Genomic DNA, 21010 nt, shown 5'->3' with positions numbered 1-21010 from the left:
TTTTACAATGGGATTGTACAGCCGGTCTCTGCTTCAAAGTTTTCACTGAGTGCACCTTGCATGGAGTTTGAAATTCTTGGCTATGGAGGGTAGTATTATAATCTTACATCTATTAATGGTTATGTACCGTGTATATCTCGAGGCAGAAGTTCTTTTGCGCAGGTGTTACACTTGTATTGCCACACCGCTTACATTTTACTGTGACAATAAGAAATACAACTAGAGATAAAATGACAGTAGTAACATACGCTCTGTTAAGGTCTCCACTTGTAGTTGATCTTGAATGTCATCCCTTATTAGAGTTGATTATAACATAATTTGCATACAATCAGTGCACTTATGATGTGCTACTTCTGTTACATAAACTTTCTAGAAGTGCTATGTAGAATTCATGTGCATCATGCTGCTCACCACGCTTGAACTCTGTTGACATATCTTACAATATATTTCTAGTAACACATGCCTGACATTATTCATGCATGGACTCATACTTTGTAAGCTGGTGAGTAGGGAGAAGGGTGGCACAGTGCAAGGGTTGTGTGAATACTTGTAATTAGTATTAGTAGACTAACAATTCCCTTTAGTCCAGCCACTGCACAGAGACCTTGACCTACATGCAGTATATAGTTGTATACCAAAACCAACCACAAGAAATTGGCATAGCTCATTAGCTATAACTAAATTAAATCACACTAATTGAATACTCATGAATTTAATAGCTATATACAATGACAAAATCCCACATACCTGTTCGAGAACATGTACTATTGCAAAAGCCTTTGTGCATTGCAATAACCTCATTTAGCGTTGGAAATACCGGGTGGTTGAGGAGACAGTGAAGCACACTGCTGGCATAGCAGTTGTTTGCAGCATTAGTAATACCAGCAGGACGTAAATAGTTACGAAAACACACTTCTCCAGTTACATGACTTCTCCGCTTTGAGGTAGGAGTGGTAGCTGTGTCTTTGCGCTTAGAAGTTTTCTTTAAACTAAGATTCAGTTGTTTCATTATTAAAAATCACATGAAGGCGCCAAGATTGTGAAGCGCCCTTTGATAAAATTTCATTACATGTGCAGAGTCCGTATACGGAATTCCGTTACATCCGAGCCCAAAATCAAAAATCTCACGCCCAATAGCTAATTAAAAACTGAAAATAATTAAAAACTGAAGCGCTAATTTGGGAAATCGCGTTATAGCATAGCCTTGAGTCGAACCTCGAGTCATGCAAGGCTGCGTAAGTGTTTATGGCAAATGTTTAGACATCGCTTCATGTAGCCGAGACAAAGGTATGCTTCTGTAGATATGATCATGCATAATTTCTTACTGGGATGTAGATGACGATGAAGTTCGGCGATACAAAAGAAACTGGATTGTGCTCCACACGACCACGTTCTTGATGTTCACCAGTTACACGATCGTGCTGCCGACACAGCATCAGTTTGTAACTAACCCACGACACCCTGAGGATCCTGATGTACGTAAGATCATATATGTAGTACTATACAGGCTGTATTGGTGGTGACCGTCGCTTTGGGAGGGGACAGGGCGTGGCAAGATTGCGGTAGTTTTAGTAGAGGTTTGAGACTCTGAAAGGGTTCCTCTAGTTGGATAACTGGTTGTACTATTGTAATAGTCCATTCAACCTAGGCGAGAACTAGTCTGGCGCCGCCCGCCCTTCGCATAAAGTAAGGGTCTGGTGAAATACAGATACTAAATCATTTCTAGCGCCCAGATTCGGCGCTAGCCAATTAGTGCATGCCAATGACGTTCACACAGAAATCGCCTTGGCAACACAATGCTTTTGTTCGAATTTTTTATTTATTATTTTTATTTTAATCATATCAAGAAGTTTGCGGAGATTTGGTCCAGCTGCACCGATTTGTTCACTATAAGTTGCATAGTTTCTATTGTACTGACACTTTGTACTCACATATCTTTTCACTCAAAAGATGAATTTCAGATTCGCAAGTACCATGAGAAAGAGCAACTCTTGGCGAACAGGATGGTACCAAATGAAGCTCAGTACACAAAAACTCCGCTCGTCATTTTCACAATAAAGGAACACCATCATCTGCAATACATTTCAAATGGGCATTTTGATAATTCTAATAGATTCATTCATATCTCGTGACACGTTTGGATTATCCCGGATTCGCTGCTAGATTCGTTTAGCTTATTCTTGAGCGATTCCAACAAGCCATAGTGAGCACTTATAGCGTAAACTATCACTCGTCAAAATGATGGCAAAGTTGGAGGTTAAATATGTGTGTGATTCTGAGCGAGATTATTACTTTGATTTGGCATGGACTCCGTCTGGCAAGGTCTGACTAGTAACGCACAGCAAGGCTTTAACTATAAATCACTTCTTAGAATTAATACAGAGCTTTAAAATGATTTTATTAAAGAACTTCTGCATGTATGCGTACTATTCCGGCCTGGATCCAGTACACCTGTCATGAATACACTATACGGAGCACAGACAGCCTTTGATGACTCCTTTAAGCAGAAATGTCTCAAAACCTACAAAAGTGAAAAACAGCAACAGTAAAGCCTTTAATCAATGAAATATAACAACTTAAAATAATTGCAGCTGCTAAATTGCTTTGATTATAATTGGGCAAATCACCCACAGCTGGCATGAAATTTCCATTTTTGAGCCAAACTTCCTGATATGGCTTTTTAATGCAGTTCAAGACTGCATTAAAGGTCAGTGGGTAATAGATACCCACTGCCAAAGAAACATACACACAATACAATGCAATAACTAATAATTACAACTGTTATTTACTTATAATTACAATAGATAGCTAGAGTTTGTTAAAATTGGTAGAAATTGGCGCTCTAGAGCAGCGGTAGCAAGGGCACAAAAAGGTGAAATGTACAAGCTCTCTCAGGGTTGAAGTTATTAGTAAAATGCGACCATAAGTAGTTAGTTAAACGAATTGAAGTGCAATCATCTGACGTAACTAGCATACGTATGCTGTCTAATTGAATTCCTTTTGAAATGATTAGGTATTTGTATTTCACCAGACCCTTACTTTTTGCGAAGGGGTGGGCGGCGCCAGACTAGGCGAGAACCTAGGTATGTAGTCAATTTTTATGGCTTCTGTGTGGTGCCGGCCTTCTTTTAACCGCGAAACCATGTTTTTCAACGATGAAAGCTGCTATTAATAATGTTTTTGGAAACACTCTAAATTTCACAAACTGAGAGCTACCGGAAGCATTTTCAGGTGGTCAACATTAAAAGTTTTCAAAACACTGGGTTCAACCCTTAAAAATTAAGAATTATGCATTAAATAAATCTAATATCTGTTTAATATCTTTTTTGAAACCTCAACTTGGTAAAACAGGCTGATTATAAAATCTTATCATTCCTTGTCCTTTAAAAATATTGTTGTCTTATGCAAAATGCATGTATTTTACACTACATACAAAAACACTAATTTACAACCTTTAACTCACAAGATCTCTACAGCACACCATACAATAAAAGAAAGCCCTTGAGCTTCTCTATCCAATTCTGACCGTACAATGGGAAAATGTCGCCATAGCAACAGTTGTTTACTGCTGATGATGACATAATACGGGCTCCATACATTAACCTATTGGAAAATTTAATAATCTCAGCAGGAAAACCCCAATTTACAAGTTGTTATCCTTAACCAAATTCGCTAAATTTGGTATCATTCTACGCAGTGAAGGATGCTTAATAAGACTCAGACCGTACAAATTGTTAAACAGGTTAGATATGTTGAAAAACACGTGTTTTTATGGGCATTTTGAACACTTAAATTCCATGGTACAAGGTTCCTTTTTAGCTTCCCCATTGTTACTACACAAAGAACTTACACATGAATCGAATCACCTTTCATCAAGGAATCTGATAAACCAAACTTTGTGTCTGTCAACCACAGTACGCGAAAGTTATGGCACCTTGTTTAGAAGATGGTGTTATTTTATACAAAACAGGCGTAACCCATTCAGAAATCCGGAATACCTTACACAAGTTTTGATATGTTTTGTTTCATGTAGCACTAATGTATCGAGGGTTAATGGGTGTCAGGAGGTCAGAATACTATATCTGCCATTGAATTTGCCATAGAACAAGAAAGTGATTTTCAACCTCAAAATGACGTGCTTAAATTTCCTCTGATTTCCTTCTGCTATAGCTCATTTAAATCACCATTCACTAATCTTAGTCCAGAATCTGAGGTATCTATCACGTGCCATGGGTTATTATTGCCATTTATTACATGACCCCAAAGCACCAAATACAAAATGTATGGGGGGCTTTGCTATACCGTATTAGTTTGGGCCGTTTTTACGTGCCAAAATTTCCATGAATTGTGCTCCTACTGACATCATTGTCCTCGTAGAGAGTTGCTCCTCACATATCACACCAGGGAAGTTGCTAAACAGATATTATGAGGTAGGCGGTACACAATAATTAATTTCGTTTGTCAATAGAAATTTATTGGACACGCCTGACATTTTTACCATTGAACAAAGTATAGCAAATGTCCACAAACTTCTTCATGTGTACCATGAAGCATCACAAAAATATGCAATAGTAGAAATGTGTGGGTAATCTAGAAAGCAGGCTAGAATAGAGCAGTAAGAAATTCTACCAGAAACATTAGTAGAAAAAATAAAATTACAACGATTACATTTTAAGACTTGATGGTTGCAACTATCAAATTGAATGCTGTCGTGAATAGATGATGAAGCAATACAGTAATGGTTACAAGGCCAGAAATCATTTTAAAACTTCATCGCAAAGTGCCTACCTCACAAAAGAGCTATCATTTTAACAGCGTTCGTTAAAACCCGGAACGGACTGGACTGGACCAGAATTTTATTGTTGAGGAGTGCGTATCCAACTAAATAGATTTAGGTGCACTTTCAAGGGATACAGGATGTGTTATGTCTTGGCTGTTTGGAACATGGTATATCCTATGCGGCAATGCGGATCTGGGTGTATGGCACTCTCAATGATTTTAAGTCATATACATAAGTTTATTGGCTTCGACCTCTTCATTTGCACTGAGGGCACGATTCTCCACTGATCGCCAGAGTGACTGATGGTGATTTCGAAGCAAAAATAGTCGTATATAGTGTATTACACGGACTTGATACTCTCACCATAGCTAACAATGGTGGCGAGATACAAGCTAGCTAAGAATGGTCACAGATAATATACCTGGACTGATCTACATACCGTATGCAAGGAAATTTAGTTGTAAGAAAAATTTTACAAATTTGATGAATTGATTTGATTAGTCAAATTTTTCTTAAGTCTAAATTTCCTTGTGTACGGTATGTTGGTATATTATCTGTTACCAGTCTTAGCTAGCTAGCTTGTGTCTCGCTGCCATTGTTAACTACGGTGAGAGTATAGAGTCTGTGTAATACACTACATTTCTGCTTTGCAAATGTGTATATATATGGCTATATTTGCTTCAAAATCACCGTCAGTCACTCTGGCGATGAGTGGAGAATCGTGCAAATGAAGAGCAGAGTCCACCTGTATCCCTTGCAAGCACACCTAAATTTATTTTAGTTGGATAGATACATGCTCCTCAACAATAAAATTCTGGTCCGTTCCGGGTTTTAACAAACGCCCATTTTAACTGCTCAAGGCACACAAATGATGTACATCATCAATATCATTGCATAATATTATCTTCATTGATGGATGAATTAATAGAGTGGTTCTACAGCTATATCACTAATATTGTTATACCAAAGTATATGAGATCAATAACTAATCAATAGTCAAAATACATTGGAGCCTATTGAAAACAGGCTTCATATCAAAAGTAAAAGGTACACTGCATACTGTATATTACTCGTTTATCTGAACCCGCTGGGGCCAAGCCCTGTTCATAACTTTGGATAATCCATAACTTTGAATCATCCATTAGTGCATGCATAAATGCAGTCACTATATACCTGTTAAATGGTGGTACTCAATGCTACTAATGGTCAACACTGCAATAAGAGCACTTAGCACTTCAATACCAAGTAGGTTTCCCCACTGTCTGCTAGGGTTTGGTCTGTGGTCACCACCAAACTATCAACCAATGATTACCATCAAACCATCATCAATCCATCTAATTACATGCCAATGTCTTTGGATGGCTGCCCTCCAGCTGGCAAGCCAATAACTTCCTTCAATTATTAGTCACATGCAGTACTTCAGACCCATTCGGTTAACCAAGTGTATGGATGTTTGGGGTCCGGATAAACGAGGTCCTACTGTATAGCCTCATTGAATATAGGCCATAATAGGAAACAATAGTAGTTACAAGATCACTAGTACAATACAAAAGTACCACAACTTTTATATCAACAAATCAATGATTTTTTTCTTACTGAAGTGTTGTTTGGTGACAATTGCTTTCTGAAGTTGAGCTGTTTTATTCTTGTAACCTGGACCTGATGTCCAAACAACCTTCGTCATGGTCTTCCCTCTATGTCCTGTGTAAGTTTCATGCAGATTAATTCACCAGAAGCCTAGTTGTAGCCTCCTGAAGGATTGAATTTGCTCCCTGTGGAAGTTGAGGTTACATGTTGTAGCATAATTTAGTGACGTATAAGTTACCACTTTATCATATCTATGCTGTAAAGATGCCTCATTCCACCATTAATTGTTTCTCAAGTTATACCTTGCAGAATACTGTTACAATGAGTGACACATAGGCACTAAGGACTGCAAAGTCAGTGTTTTCAAGGCCCCTGAATTCGTGCTCAGTAAGTCAACAAGGATGTTAAGTACCTATAAAAGTAATCGTTGTTTTGATGAATGTACCACGAGTGAATTGCATTGTTAGTCAAAGTCATGATTCTGGTAATTTGACTTAACAGTATCCATGCATGTATAGCTATGTACATGCAATATGGCTTTGTGGTTGTGAATAGCTAACTATAGGATATCAAAGCTCTAAATGTATGTACCATTCATCACCTGTATGGATTGTACACTATTCATCACTGCTATGTAAATGTTTACAATATCAGGTAGGGTTTCAAAAACTAGAAAGTGTAAAAGATTGATATAGCATTAGGAACTGTAATTTGTAAATGTTTGCATTGCCGCTAATAATGTTGCAGTATGATCTATACTGTAGCCATGTTATAAATGTTCTGTAGTAACTACTTCAACTAGTTTATTATCTAATGCCATGGCAACTCGGGTAAAATCTGCTTTCATGGTACAGTGCTTTGCATTTCTGCTGTATACCATATTCTCACAAGCTAGCATATATTCTCTACTAAATTTGTTCATTGAACTGTTATTTAACTTTTTGTATTAACTGAAGTTGGAATATTGATCTTTGGAGTTTTATACTGTATGGCAGGTAATTTTCGAAGGGTTTTTGTTTTTGGATATTATGAAGAGGCTCTTAATATTTCTCTTCGAAAATAAATTCCCAAGACGTGTCTGTTCTTCGAAAGTAAATTCCCATCACAACTTTCTGTTGCCTTCGCGTAATCAAACATATTGACATTGACACATCATCGCTTGTGTTTTAGCTCAGCGTTAGTGATTGTTATGGCTATATAAACAGTATCATTGCTGCATCAATAGCCTGATCCACATCTGCCATTGTTAAGTTTGATGCTGTCTGCTGTAATTGTATTTTAGGCATGATCATGCCACTATAATTAATGGATTTTCTCCACTCGAGACTCTGCCAGTCTTCTCTCCAGTGCATAGGTATAGACAATATACCTAGTGTTAGTATGTAGGTATATCTATGGCATAGAGATGGGATCAGTAAGTCATGCATGCTTTTTTTGTAATTTGACACAAAAAATACTCGGTATATGGTAGTATCTATTATGCCTAATAATTTCATCTGCAACTCATGTATGTTTCATCTTGAGGGTCCACAAACTCATTGTTATACACTTGCCAGAAATACCATTATTAGTGGAGATGGTATTTGTTTTTGGATTATGCATTAATATTACATAATATAGGAACGACCAGGTTTAGGAGAAAGTGATCTGTTCTATTCATTCACCATTGCAATATTCAGTATTGGAGAACTGTTTGCTTCATTGATATTTTCTGCACTGAGCAGTTGGCACATTAAACTGAAATACTTAATGTTACTAGGAATAATATTGTTAGTGATTGGTGGCCTGTTCTATGCAGTGGCAGATTATGGTTGGATGGTCCTTATTGGGAGGCTATGTCATGGAATACATTTCGGTGCTCAAAGTACCTTACTAAGAATTTACATTGGTGAGACCAGTAACACTGTGAGGGATATGCTTAAAGAGGACCCTGAGAAGTCTCAGTTGAAGAACACAAATTTTCTCATAGGATTCATTCTTGGAACTATAGGGTTTGCTTATGGTCCAGGTGAGTGATTGATGTCAGTTACTTTATATGTTTCAGCCATGTATGTGCATGCTATGCAAATCAACTTATCAATTGATCTGATATTCGTGAAGCAGTTGTGTTTAAGTCTGCAATTATATGTTTAAACTTTGATCAACCCCACGAGTTCAGTAATGACCAATCTATTCCAGAACATTGTTAATGCTCCCACATACACTGATGATTTAGACACTTTTATAATTACACCTGTGCATTATAATCACACATGATTTCCTGCACAGTACACAATAAAATATAATAAAATAAAGTTTCCTCAGAGTAGTTACATAAGGAAATATATTACCTGCCTATAATGGTACTATTATGAATGTTTGCAGTTGAATGATTATATAGTACCGTAACGTCGTCTCGCAAGAGTGAGAGTGATTTAAAAACTTGCTAATTAAAGGGCGTGGCACCTAGTTTTGCTTGTGAGTATTCATCCCAAACGAAACAGGATGAATACTCGTAAGTGAAATGGGTGCCACGCCATTTCACTCGCGAGTGCCATGGGTGCCCCGCCTCTTGCGAGACGACGTTACATTTGAGTGGTACCATATTTCATGGATTTTGTATATAGGTATGTGTTATCAAAACTGTGGTGAATACTTGAACTTCCATACCTATTATTACATGTTAGCAACTTTTTTAATCATAATTTAGCACATTATAAGAGGATTAGATTCTCCTTTGTACAGTACAACGAGATAGCAACATCTAGTTTTTACTTGGCCAGACCACATTGGGTATGACTGGTGATAGGGAAAGTGGTCTGGTCACATGAGACATACTGTTTTGCATGGAATCAGAACTTTATAATTGTATTATCACTTTATATGAGCTATCGTTATTTTCTTATAGGGCTATCAACTATAATTGTACAAATTCCAATAGTAGACAAGTTCAGGTGGTCAGGATGGTATTTGCTCTTTCATGGATTAATACAGATCTTACTCATCACTGTGGTGTTCAAGGAGAACTGGACTGACTTGAAGAGAACCAGCATTGATTGTAAGAGGTTATCAATCTTCAATGGTATTGCTGTACCACGCTATGTATCCTTTAATAATGAGTGTTCTATTAGGGGTTCCTGTCACCTTTGGGCCTTGGCCTTAACTGGTTTAGACATGCAGTTGGGTTAGTGTGCAAATGTCTCACTAGAAGAATTAAAAGTTGGCCTTTTTGGAGAGGTGGCTTTTCTTTACAGGTGGTCAGGTTCCACTGTTACATATGTATGCAAAATAAATGTAAAGAATGCAGAATGGAATGTAATTCAATGTTATATCCATACTTCAAAGAGAAGTAGTTATGGACCTTATCTGCATTTATGTCACCACATAAAATGGCAGTGATAGTGTGGGGACTTAGTATGTCATGAAAGCCGCAAACAAGGTTCATTTTGATTACTACATGATGAAGTCCCCAGCCTGGCTGTTTGTCAATTATGACATCTCATGTGATAAACTCCTTTTGCCTATAAATACCATACTGACCAGAAAGGTGTTTAATTATCACCTTTAACAAAAAGTATATTATTGCAAACAGCAAATCCAGCACAAGCAATTACTGTAGCAACATATCAAATGTTGAACAGCTTGCACCAAACACGGGTTTCCATCCACTCTCTATATCCAAAATGCAGAGTGAGTGTGATGTGTTTATGCAAGCCAAATATGATAGTCGTACATATCAAAATACCCATAACTCTTGCTGGTTATATCACAGAAGGAGTAGAATATCTTTAGTTATTTAATGAGGCAAAAACCTGTGGCCATTGTATATAATTAACACACAGAAATAATCTATATGTATGGCATCACACAATGTTATATAGCAGAAATAATGCTTTCTTAACTCTTTCAATTAGTGTATTTTGTACATGTTGGCATCATTCTTTATACTGAACTGTGTATTTGCTTTAATTGAAACACTACAAAACCCAATTCTTGGAGATAACTTTGGAATAGACATCGAGTGGGCATCGTACATATTTCTATTATCCTTGTCATTTTTTCCAATGGCTGTCATAAGCATGTAAGTATATATATAAAAGTAAATTTAGTATTGCATGTAACAATATTAATGGTATCATTTGAATAAAGTTTGCAATATTCTGTGCACTTACACAGTAATGCATGGGTAGTAGTGATGTGCGATATGTGATATATATCGAAATATCGTAATAAAATTTTCTATATCATGATATTATATAGAATCTTCATATCATGATATAAGCCTAGGTATAGATTTTAGCTATAATTAGAGAATAATGTACCCAAGATGTCATTGTACACTTTACTTTTTTTTGATAAAAGAGCTTGTAATGTTGTATGCTAGTCATGTATCATGTTGTATTGTACTTCTAGTACATCAGTACTACAAGTGTCATCAGTGTAAATACACAAGCTGAGTGATGAGTTGTATATCGTGATATATATATCGTATCATGATATATTGTGTGCTATAATCGTGATAGGAAAATATCCTATATCGCACACCACTAATGGGTAGTGACTATGTGCTTACACTTATGCCTCTGTGTGTATTAATTTTGTGTAATGTAGTATCAAGAGTACATAATACTCTCTCTTCTATTATTATTATGTACTCTTGGTAGTATGTGTCCTTACATGTGTGCACATGTGTTTGTGCATGCATACATATACATACTGTTTAGATGGGTAAAATCCCTACTCAGCCTAATATCAAGAGTTCATAATCAGGGGTGGCTCCAGGGGGATTCTGAGGTTTCTAGAAACTGGTCACGTTCAGATAAAGATACTCTAATAGAGCAGTCAATCACTCTAATAAAGCAGTCACAGTATTCAGAGCAGCAGTGTAGCAAGCTATGTAGCTATAATTAAGGATTTTATGTACTTTATCAGTGATATCAATATGTGACCGGATTTGCAAAAAGGTGTCTTCCACGCACATCCAATATATTAACTTTGCCGATTCATAACTTCAGATTGGAAAAGACTATTGGCTTAAAAATTTGGTCATTAGTGAGCAAAAATACAGCTTCCATAGTAGACAAAATTTCAGGGCTTTGTGCATTTTGATCACAGAGTTATGATTTTCCAAGTTCATAGAGTTGGATGTGTGTGGAAGACCACTTTTCGCAAATCCGGTCAAAGTGGAGGACAGCTATTCTCAGCAGGCGGTTACCTTTTATTCTACTTTTTTTTGTCTTCTCCAAAAATCTAGATCAGAAACCAGTCACCAAAAATCCTGGAACCGCCTATGATAATAGGGAGATTATCCAATGCCTGTATTACCCATTCAAAACAGACTGTGTTATAGTATTATCGTGGCTGAATATTTTAGTAGGTTTAGCTTCTTGTGAGAAACAGCCCTCCTATACTTTGGTGGTAGTGTCTGCTTTCTTGCTGCAAAAAGTCTGTCTTTTCATTGTTACGTTCCTTCTCAACGATAAAGAAGTACCTTCTATTATCTTCCACATGTTTATGTGCACTGAAAAATAATTACATCTGTGTATTACACGTATTATGCATACTATCAAGAAAGATATAGTGCACTTATAAACGCTTGAAGCAAGTTAACACCTTTTCATGATGTTGACTGTTGCATAATGTTATGATAATGCAGTGCTTTTTGAAGGGGCAATACAGCATTGGATATTCTCCCTAAAAATGTACCGTATAGCCGGAAATTTCTGGAGGGTGTAATTTTCGGATATTTCGGAAAACTAAATAATTTCCGAAAATAAATTTTCTGAAATTGTTTTAATATTCATATGTAGTCTACATTAATTTTAGGTAAAAATCGTGAGTTGACATAGCGCTCCTCAAGTACTTCAAGGTGTGTAAACAGAGTAGCGATACCAGTATTTCTTATTTACCTGTTGACAACCCCTAGTTCTGCACGTGTTGTTGCCAATTAATCTGTCACCAGAATGATGGAGATACGCCAGTGGAAGCAGGAAAATGGGAAACCATGTGGTGAATATCGGGTGTAGCTACACAGGAGAAGAGAAGGCGGAAATAGTGAAGAAAGCAGCTGTTTACGGGATTAGTGTCACTATTAGGCATTACGTGAAGTCCAACTCGTAATCCATGACCTGATGACTCACAGAAGCCTTCACCTGCCTTGCCAGAGCACAATTCCGTATATTTCTGTCAAGTGCTGATTGTGGTGTTTATCCGATAATTTATTTCCGAAATAGTTCACAATGATGACTTATACGAAAATTATACCCTCCGGAAATTTCCCGCTATACGGTATATTGTTGTTGTGAACTCTTGGTTATTCCTTGTGTTGCAAATGTCAACTGTCAATGTTTTGTATAGCAGTGAGGTTTAGGTGGGACATTGGATGCTAACACCATCACCTGGAGATATCTGTTGGGCACTAATCCAGGATTTGCCAACGCTGACTCATAGCTATAGATGCCTTAAAACTGCTTAGGTAGCAAGTAAACTGATAACAACTGATGGCATTACTTTGGCTTTGTGTACACTGTACGTATGTATGTGTGCATGCATGTGTATGCGTGCGTGCGTACGTACCTGTGTAGTATGTGCCAACCATTCTAAGCCGCAAGTATCCTCCTAGAGGTATGATGGTGTGTATTATTCTTGTGTCAGTCATACACATCTGCATATGATGGATTCCATGTGAGCATGAAGTTTCTTTTATGTTGGAAAAATGATTTGAACATACTGCATGCTTTGCAGCTTGGGTGCATAGGAAAACCTTATAATAGAACTATACTATTTTTGTGCACTGGTAGTCAAAAACTATATTATGGATCTATCCAGCTAGTACAAGTTCAGCATCTCATTACTGAGCCCTCTACATGATTTTGATTTCATGCCACCTTTGATACCACATCAATAAGGGCCACACCCATTACTGTTCTCTATATGAGTTTCTTTTGTATTATTTTGGAAGTGTGGTAAATTCCACACATTTGTGTTAACCACCACAACCAAACCACAATAACATGTACAGTGTGTAATTGTGAAATGGATAATGTGATATATATAGATAGATATATATACAGCTGCCTTGTACATATGTGTTTGTGACTGTGGCAGGCAAGTACATGTGTTAACATATAATCGGTTTTGACCTATATAGCAATGTCATCAATACTTCTTTGCACTATTATAATTCATTACACAGCTCCAAGATTAGACCTTACAGTTTGGGTGCATAAGAACAATCGAACTATACTTTTTGTGCAGGACTATTTTTGCTGGTCTATTCAGATAGCACAAGTTCAGCAAGTCACATTTGAAACCTTCTACATGATAGTAATATTTTTGTCTTAATGCCACCTTAGATTTCAAATTTTTTAGGACCACACCTGTTACTGTTAACTTTCTTTTGTATTATTTTGGGAGTGTGGTAAATTTCACATGCTAGTGTAAACCATCACATACAATAACATGTGTAATTGTGTGCTTTTGTTATATACAGCTGCCTCGTACATATGTGTTTGTGACCGTGGCAAGCAAGTATGTATGTTTATATATAAATGATTTTGGCCAGCAATGTACTCAACACTATTATATTACTCATTACACAACTCCAAGATTAAACCTTACAGTGTTGCTATATAGCATGCATATGGAAAGTTGGAAAATTGCCTACATTTGGCAGAGAAATGGTAACACTAGCTACTCACACATTGGATACTCTGTATATGTGTCAATTTGGAACAATGTAAGTAGTAATGACTAATTTTTACAGGTTTGTAATGCAGAGGAAAGGAGTAGACAATCGGTACATTTTTCTGATAGGATTATCACTATCATTAGTGGCTTGTGCTCTGGTCACTGACTGGCAGGCTATCGGTGGTGATCCTTGTGATAAGTTTAGTGGACCATGTATCAATGATACTAACATCACTATGACAGAAGAAATTGCATTGCAAGCACACAACACTTCAGAGTTGCTACCTTGTGAAATTTGTAGAATGCACTCTGATAGTCCATATCAATGCTTTTGGAATCCAGACGCTCGAATATCACAGGAATATTGTTCTGACTGTAGAGAAATTTGTAGAAGTGAACTACACACTCTACATTTTGCCCAGTTCTTGATAGGAATTTGCTTATTTGGATACAGCTTTCCCATGTTGAGAATAACAATGACAATCATCTTCTCAGATGCTTTGGGCTCAGCATCACAGGTATGTGTTAAGATTTTGTCCCAGGATTACATATGTTTGTATGTAATTGGCTAATCAAAATGTGAGTTGGAAGTACACTCAGAAGGTTCAAACCAAGCAGTTAACCCAGGCTTACACTAAATAACAAAATTTTGATGTGGGAATTGTATTTGCGTACCTTTTTATTCTCATTTAGTGTAGCTTACTTATATTTTGTAAAGAGCCCTTGGTACTGCTTACATGTTGTAATGATGAATTCTATGCATACTTGTAAACTAAATTCATTAAATTGAATTGTGCACTTCTACTGTGTCCTTTGTAGAGTATAATGATGGGCCTGTTAATCAGTAGCGGAGCTTTGTCAAGATGTACTGCTCCTATATGGGGTGAGTGTGTTATGTTAAAAATATAGTTACTGTTTGTCGTATTATTCAGCATTTAAAAGTAACAATGCAACTGATATACTGACACCAAGCTCATTGCAATACAGTGAAGCTCCACTATAGGGCTAAAAATTGGCCTCAATAATGAGGCGGCTTTATTAATGAGGTGCCTTATCAGTGGTGTGGATCTAGATGGGACTCTGTGATTTTGATTGAAACCACTTTTAAATTTAGTCAGTTAGTAGCAGTCTATTATAGCTAGATCAGTAGCAATATGTTATTGCTGTGTTTACATAATAAATCATTACTTTTCAGCAGTACGAATGTAATTGTTCTTGCATTAATTAACCTCCATTATAGCTATTAAACTATTTTCTGAGTGTGGCACTTGGCCAGTATCCAGGTGACCTGTGGATCAAGTCATGCTGTAGTTGTATTTTTAAATCCTTCTGGCATTTGTCCCATTTCACTTTAGTTAAAGGTTATTGTTTAGGTTCCTTGGCTTGTGGCAACATCTCTGCCTCCCTACAGTGCCCAACTGGTAAAGCAGATAAAAGCAAAGTATCACCAATGCTTCACTGCTAGTTCATAAATCTAATGCCTTAAACTGTTAGTTGTTCTAAACTGTATTTTTGATTGCTCTATTAGAGTATCTCAATCATTCTATGAAATGGGAAGCTAAAACTTTGGCCTATAAATTAGACCTCAGAGCTTCAAAATTTGTGTCTTCAAACCTCGCATTTTTTCATTCCTTTGCTATGCATATATTTATATATATATATTCATAGATAATATAGTACAAGAAGGGATTTGTAACGGTGATATCATTTCCGTAGGAACTAATACTTTTATGTACGGACAATCCTCGTTAAGGGTTTGATTGGTCTTGGTTACGGACTCAGAATCAGCCTCGCTTCACAAAATATAACCTTCATACAAATCTTCAGTCATTGGGGACTTAGTTGATGCTTAAAATATTCTCATACGTTGTCACAATCCTTTGTAATAGTGCCACAAAAATTATTGGTGCCATGCACACCTGAGCAATCGTAGCGAAGAAATTCTGGCTGCAAACTGCTGTGATTTGATAACACTCACTTAGTCTAATAGTGAATAGGAAACTGTCAAGGTAGATTCAAGAAGAAACAAAGTATAGTTGATGAGATATCGACACTCAAAGTCCCTACCCGTAATGAGGATTGTCCGTAGTGATGTCACTGTTGCGAATCCCTACTTGTACCATATAATCTATGATATATTGCTATCCATATACAGAAACCTTTTTAAGAATCCTAGATCTGCCATTTACTATTTAGTTATAATGTAGCTATTTTTAGATGGCCACTAAATAAGGTTCACTGTACAATTTAATGCATGTACATTTGGTTACAATTGTGACTGGGTCTGGGAAAACCAGTCTTATCACCCATGGCAGCAGATATTATTTTCACCAAGCTACATGAATAAACTATCTATTTTTCATTATCAAGGCTTGAGTGGTCTGCTTTTGCTGGCTGCTTTTCCAAAGCACAGTAACAATCGGTACAAGGAGCCTGGGGGTGGCGGTATGTGGCTGTACAGCTTTGTGATGTTGAATAAAGTTACCAGTTTTTGATACCTGAATGGCCCATAACTTGGCCTAATTCATCCCCATGCTTCCTCTTTAATTTTTAAAACAACCCCTTGCCTTCCTCTGGCCATTTGGAGCTTGCCTGATACAGTCAACCCAGTTTAAAAACTATCTAAAATGGCGGGAAACTTAGCTTATACAGTGGATGCTCTGATAAGTAAAGAATTGGTGTAAAATGTGTGAAAATTTGGTGCACGTAGCTTCATCCATTGGCAAGCTACAACACACTGAATACTTAAAACCAACATTTCTCAATACTTTTAAATAGGTGATAAGACTGGTTTTCCCAAACTGGATCACAATTATAATATTATTTCAAATTATGTTGGCCTGGTTTTTGACTCTGTCCAGGTGATGCAGCATATGTGGCAGCAAATCATCGTACCTACCTTCCAATTTTACTACTGGCTGGATTACTCCTGTCTGCACTGATAGTCTATTTAATATTGTTCAAGCAGCTCAAGCCATACTATAACATAAAGAAACAGTCTGGGATGACAAACGGTGATGTGGTTGAACTTATTGAGGGAAACTATAGCCAGGAAGAACAGGTTATCATTGAATCAGAAGTCACGGCATTATAAATAATTATGAACCAAAATTATTTACAAGTATGCGTTATATACTATTGATGTTTTTGTGTATCATGTGAGTTGTTGATGCCAAAACATAATTGATTTTGTGTAATGTCATTATATTGTTTGCTGAAAATGATTTAATGGTGCAAGATTAGCATAAGACACTGACATGCTATGTTTCCTCATCGTGAGTACCTATATAACTATGAATCTCTAAAAGGTCCGCAACGTGAAAAAAGAAGTAACAAGAAACCAATCCCCAACTATCGTAGTATGTTACTCTTAGTGCCCCATCACTAATACCACCCTTGGTTTGGAACTGACTTGAGTTCCCTTGTTGGGTGGATTTTAATATCTCATGTGATAGATCTTTTAATATTTCGTGCACTCCAAAGAAGACCTCCAGAGCTCCCAGATTTTGAGTGTGATATCAAGTGTTGTTGGCCTACCAAACCATGCATAGAAGTGAGTAAAACTTTGCCTGTGTTTTCCACACAGGCTGATTTTCTACTGATGGGTCGAGAAACATTTTCGTTTGAGGCACTCTACTTGCCAAGAGAAGAGAAACCAATGCTATCACATAAGATGGTAGTGAAGTTGAATGTATAAATATTCTACCCACCAAGTTTGAAAGTGCTGCAGCCTTTCTAACCATCTGGCTGGCAGAGATGAAATTTTCAGTGCAATGGTCTTCAATGATTTTGGTTAGTTGCCTCCTTCTAACTGCTACAAACTGTCTTTCTAATCAGGGGAAGATCCAGAAGAACATCTGAGGTTTCTAAGAAGCGGTAAAATCCTTGGCTTTTAGAGTTAAAAGGCCATTGCAACTGCAAGCTACTACACTAATAGAATATTCACTCTATTAGAACAACCATGTCATTGATAGTCACTATATTTGCCATCTACCATTGGTTGTGTCAATTGAACAGCTGTAGGCTAGTTGCTTAGTTAATAAAAATTGCACAGTCATTACATTGCATAAATAATATAGAATATAGACTGATACAGATCAAAGTTCTTGTGTATGTATGTTAATAATCCTGCATAACCTAGCTAGCTAGCAACTTCTTCAATGTATATAGGGCAAAGGTTATAGCTTTGAATCACACTGAAGAACACAAGTAAGTATAACCTGTAATGTTTGAGGTGCGTATTGTACACTTTGACATCCTAGCCTCATGCAGTGTGGTTGGGTGTTTTTTTATACAAATAAAGTAGTCTTCCAGGGATGGCATTTAAAAAGTTGCACAATGTTAATTTATAGCATTACAATTTCCGTTTTGTCATTAGCACTCTCAATCAAGGTCTAAGTGCTGCACTTCCCTGTGTTCTATGTTGCACACTCATCATCTCACTCACATTACTTTGGAAAAACAATCACTAAAATTGAATTGTCCATGATAGTTGTCAATCTAATGATAGCTCATGGAATGATTGGCATTATGATTTTAATGTAGGAATAGACTGCTTTACCAAAAAGTTTCATTGTGTTAACAACTTTCAAGTGTAGCACAATAAGCACATACTAAATTTATATGAGCATGAGTAAGAATGTTTATGGTTTATCACTGCAATGACTCCTTCATATAATTATTAAAGTCAATAACCAACATGCTCATTGACCTTAACATTCCCAGCTTAGAACACCTCAGACAAGTATCCATGCAGTATCACCCTTCTCTACACAATGATTCATAATCTCATTGATATATCTCCTGTTGATTTAATCCCTGTCACTTCTAACACCAGAGGACATGACCAAAGATTTCATCATATCTATGCAAGGACCAATCAGTACAGTAATTCATTCTTCCCTAGACCAATTAGACTGTGGAATTCACTCCCACCTGACCTAACAATCATTACAAATTTTTAAGTACCAACTGAAATTATTATTACTTTCCCCTACCAATCAGTAATCCCATAATCAATCATATTGTAAAACATTTTGTATGCATATTTCATAAGTGCGTTAATCCTCAAACTGAGGCTGCACATTTTTGGAAAATAAATAAATAAAATTATCTATATTCAGTAGTTGTATTGTGCTCAAGTAGACAAACTGCCAGGTCTTTCATTTCTTATTCCAGCTCCTGCATACATTTCCCACATCCTATTAAACTATATAGTGAGGCGTACCATATATACTTGTACATTAACCTACCCACATGCTAGGTCACTTCAAGAACAAACTAATTGTGTGATTTAGTCTTTCTAAACCAAAACAGCTAAGCTGTAAAAAAAGAGTGCGCCCCCAAAAAGGCCAGGATGAAAAAAGATGTGAAATCCAAGGTGGCAGCCAAGAAATGGCTGTGATGGTAGGTTAATGGCAAAAATTTTAATTACGACAATTCAGGTGAATTTGCATTGCCTCCTCCAAGTTTCACTAGGATTCTGTACTGAATTCACCTGAATTGTTGTAATTAAATTTTTGTCATTAACCTACCATCACAGCCATTTCCTGGCTGCCACCTTTCATTTCACATCTTTTTTCACCCTGGCCTTTTTGGGGGCCGCACTCTTTTGTACAGCTTGGCTGTTTTGGGTTTAGATATCACTTCTTTTTGTATTGCAAGCCACAAAGCCAGCCATAAACTGGCTTTGGTGATTCCTTTTAACTTGTTTTTTTTCTTTACTGAAGGAATTGTGGAACAGAAGTAATTGTGTGTATAGATTTTGTCTCATTAAATATTTGTATATTAATTTAACACTGAATGATTATCACATACTGAAGGTAATAAGGTGACTTCTTATGCATAACTGATCTGTGTAGCTGAAACTATCATTGTTTGTAGTTGAACTCTTTTCAGGGTGACTTGTTTCTAGCTGAACTCTCTACATGATGATTTGTTTCCAGAACATATTTCTACAGGGTGATTTGTTTGTAGCTGATTCTCTATAGGGTAACTTGTTTCTAGCTGATATCTCTACAGGGTGACTTGTTTCTAGCTGATTGTTTTACAGGGTGGTTTGTTTGTAGCTGATCTCTCTACAGGGTAACTTGTTTCTATAGCTGAATTATCTACTGGGTGACTTGTTCCTAACTGATCTGTCTACATGGTGACTTGTTTCCAGCACATATTTTTACTGGGTGATTTGTTTATAGCTAATCTCTATAGCAGGGGTGGATCCAGGACCTGGAAAGGGGAGGGGCACAAACAGGCCAAGTTGCAGGTGGTTGGGGAGAGCCAGCTGCAGATTTTCTTGTTAGCTAGTTGTTGTATTTTTGAAGCAGCAAATAATACACCTCTTAGTATAATCTCACTGTTGATTTTTACCATTTTGGCCTTTGCAAATGGTTGTGGAGTCTTAAAAGCTGTTAAAAGGCTCTGTATGCCTTAAACAACAGCAACACAATGATTATTTTTAGAGGCGCTTAGTGCGCACTAAGGTGCAGAATGACAATTTCATAGTTAGTTTGACTTTGGTTCGCTTTAATTTGTAATAAAATGTGCATATTTTTGTGAGTTATATAAGCTGATCTTGGCTTGACAAAGTTTAGTATTTTTATAATCAGAAGTGTGGCTCCTCCACAAGGTAAGAGGGAGGGGGGTGGGGGCATTTGCCCCAAATGCCCCATCCTGGATCCGCCATTGTATATATCCCATCCAAAAACAGCTTGTAGCTGTAAAAAAGTGCGCATCCAAGTAAAGCAGAGTTAACCGCGACAAAAAGTAATGATATCATAATGCGGCCATGTGTGAGGTGTGCAAGTTGTAAAATTAATATTAGCTAATCAGATAATACAATATTATTGTTAAAGTGTTAATGAGAACTATGTGATGCTGCTAGTTTTTAAGTGTGTGAGCATCTTCATAAATGCCACATAAATTTGATTCTCAATAAAGCAATGTGTATAGATTCTCTGATAGCAATAAATAGTTTGA

At 36.9% G+C, this 21010-nt stretch overlaps 1 protein-coding gene and 1 long non-coding RNA gene across 2 annotated transcripts; one reads left to right on the top strand and one right to left on the bottom strand.

Moving 5' to 3' along the window:
- Positions 1 to 24: 24 nt before the first annotated feature.
- LOC136240730 (uncharacterized) lies at positions 25 to 520 on the bottom strand. Its single transcript, XR_010693931.1, has 3 exons — positions 249 to 520; positions 128 to 198; positions 25 to 80 (listed from the first exon to the last, which is right to left on the bottom strand). It is a non-coding gene; the product is annotated as an uncharacterized lncRNA (long non-coding RNA).
- A 642-nt stretch (positions 521 to 1162) lies between these two features.
- LOC136240852 (uncharacterized) lies at positions 1163 to 17304 on the top strand. Its single transcript, XM_066031912.1, has 8 exons — positions 1163 to 1287; positions 1336 to 1475; positions 7988 to 8375; positions 9255 to 9448; positions 10261 to 10427; positions 14112 to 14553; positions 14855 to 14918; positions 16897 to 17304. Exons 1-8 carry the CDS (start codon positions 1224 to 1226, stop codon positions 17127 to 17129), a joined length of 1692 nt encoding a protein of 563 aa, XP_065887984.1. The 5' UTR covers positions 1163 to 1223; the 3' UTR covers positions 17130 to 17304.
- The last annotated feature ends 3706 nt before the right edge of the window (positions 17305 to 21010 follow it).

This window comes from Dysidea avara, chromosome 12 (assembly GCF_963678975.1).
Source record: "Dysidea avara chromosome 12, odDysAvar1.4, whole genome shotgun sequence".
NCBI classification, from domain to species: Eukaryota; Metazoa; Porifera; class Demospongiae; order Dictyoceratida; family Dysideidae; genus Dysidea; species Dysidea avara.
The sequence above is the reverse complement of the archived record's forward strand: the minus strand, read 5'-3'. Positions and strand labels throughout refer to the sequence as shown.

What these genes read in the sequence shown, in the direction of transcription:
- LOC136240852 (XM_066031912.1), top strand. Translation starts at nt 1,224, where the DNA reads ATGCAAGGCTGCGTAAGTGTTTATGGCAAATGTTTAGACATCGCTTCA. An exon ending in GTATTGCTGTACCACGCTAT is followed by an intron (nt 9,449 to 10,260) that starts GTATCCTTTAAT and finishes TCTTTCAATTAG; the next exon opens with TGTATTTTGTACATGTTGGC. An exon ending in CTTTGGGCTCAGCATCACAG is followed by an intron (nt 14,554 to 14,854) that starts GTATGTGTTAAG and finishes TGTCCTTTGTAG; the next exon opens with AGTATAATGATGGGCCTGTT.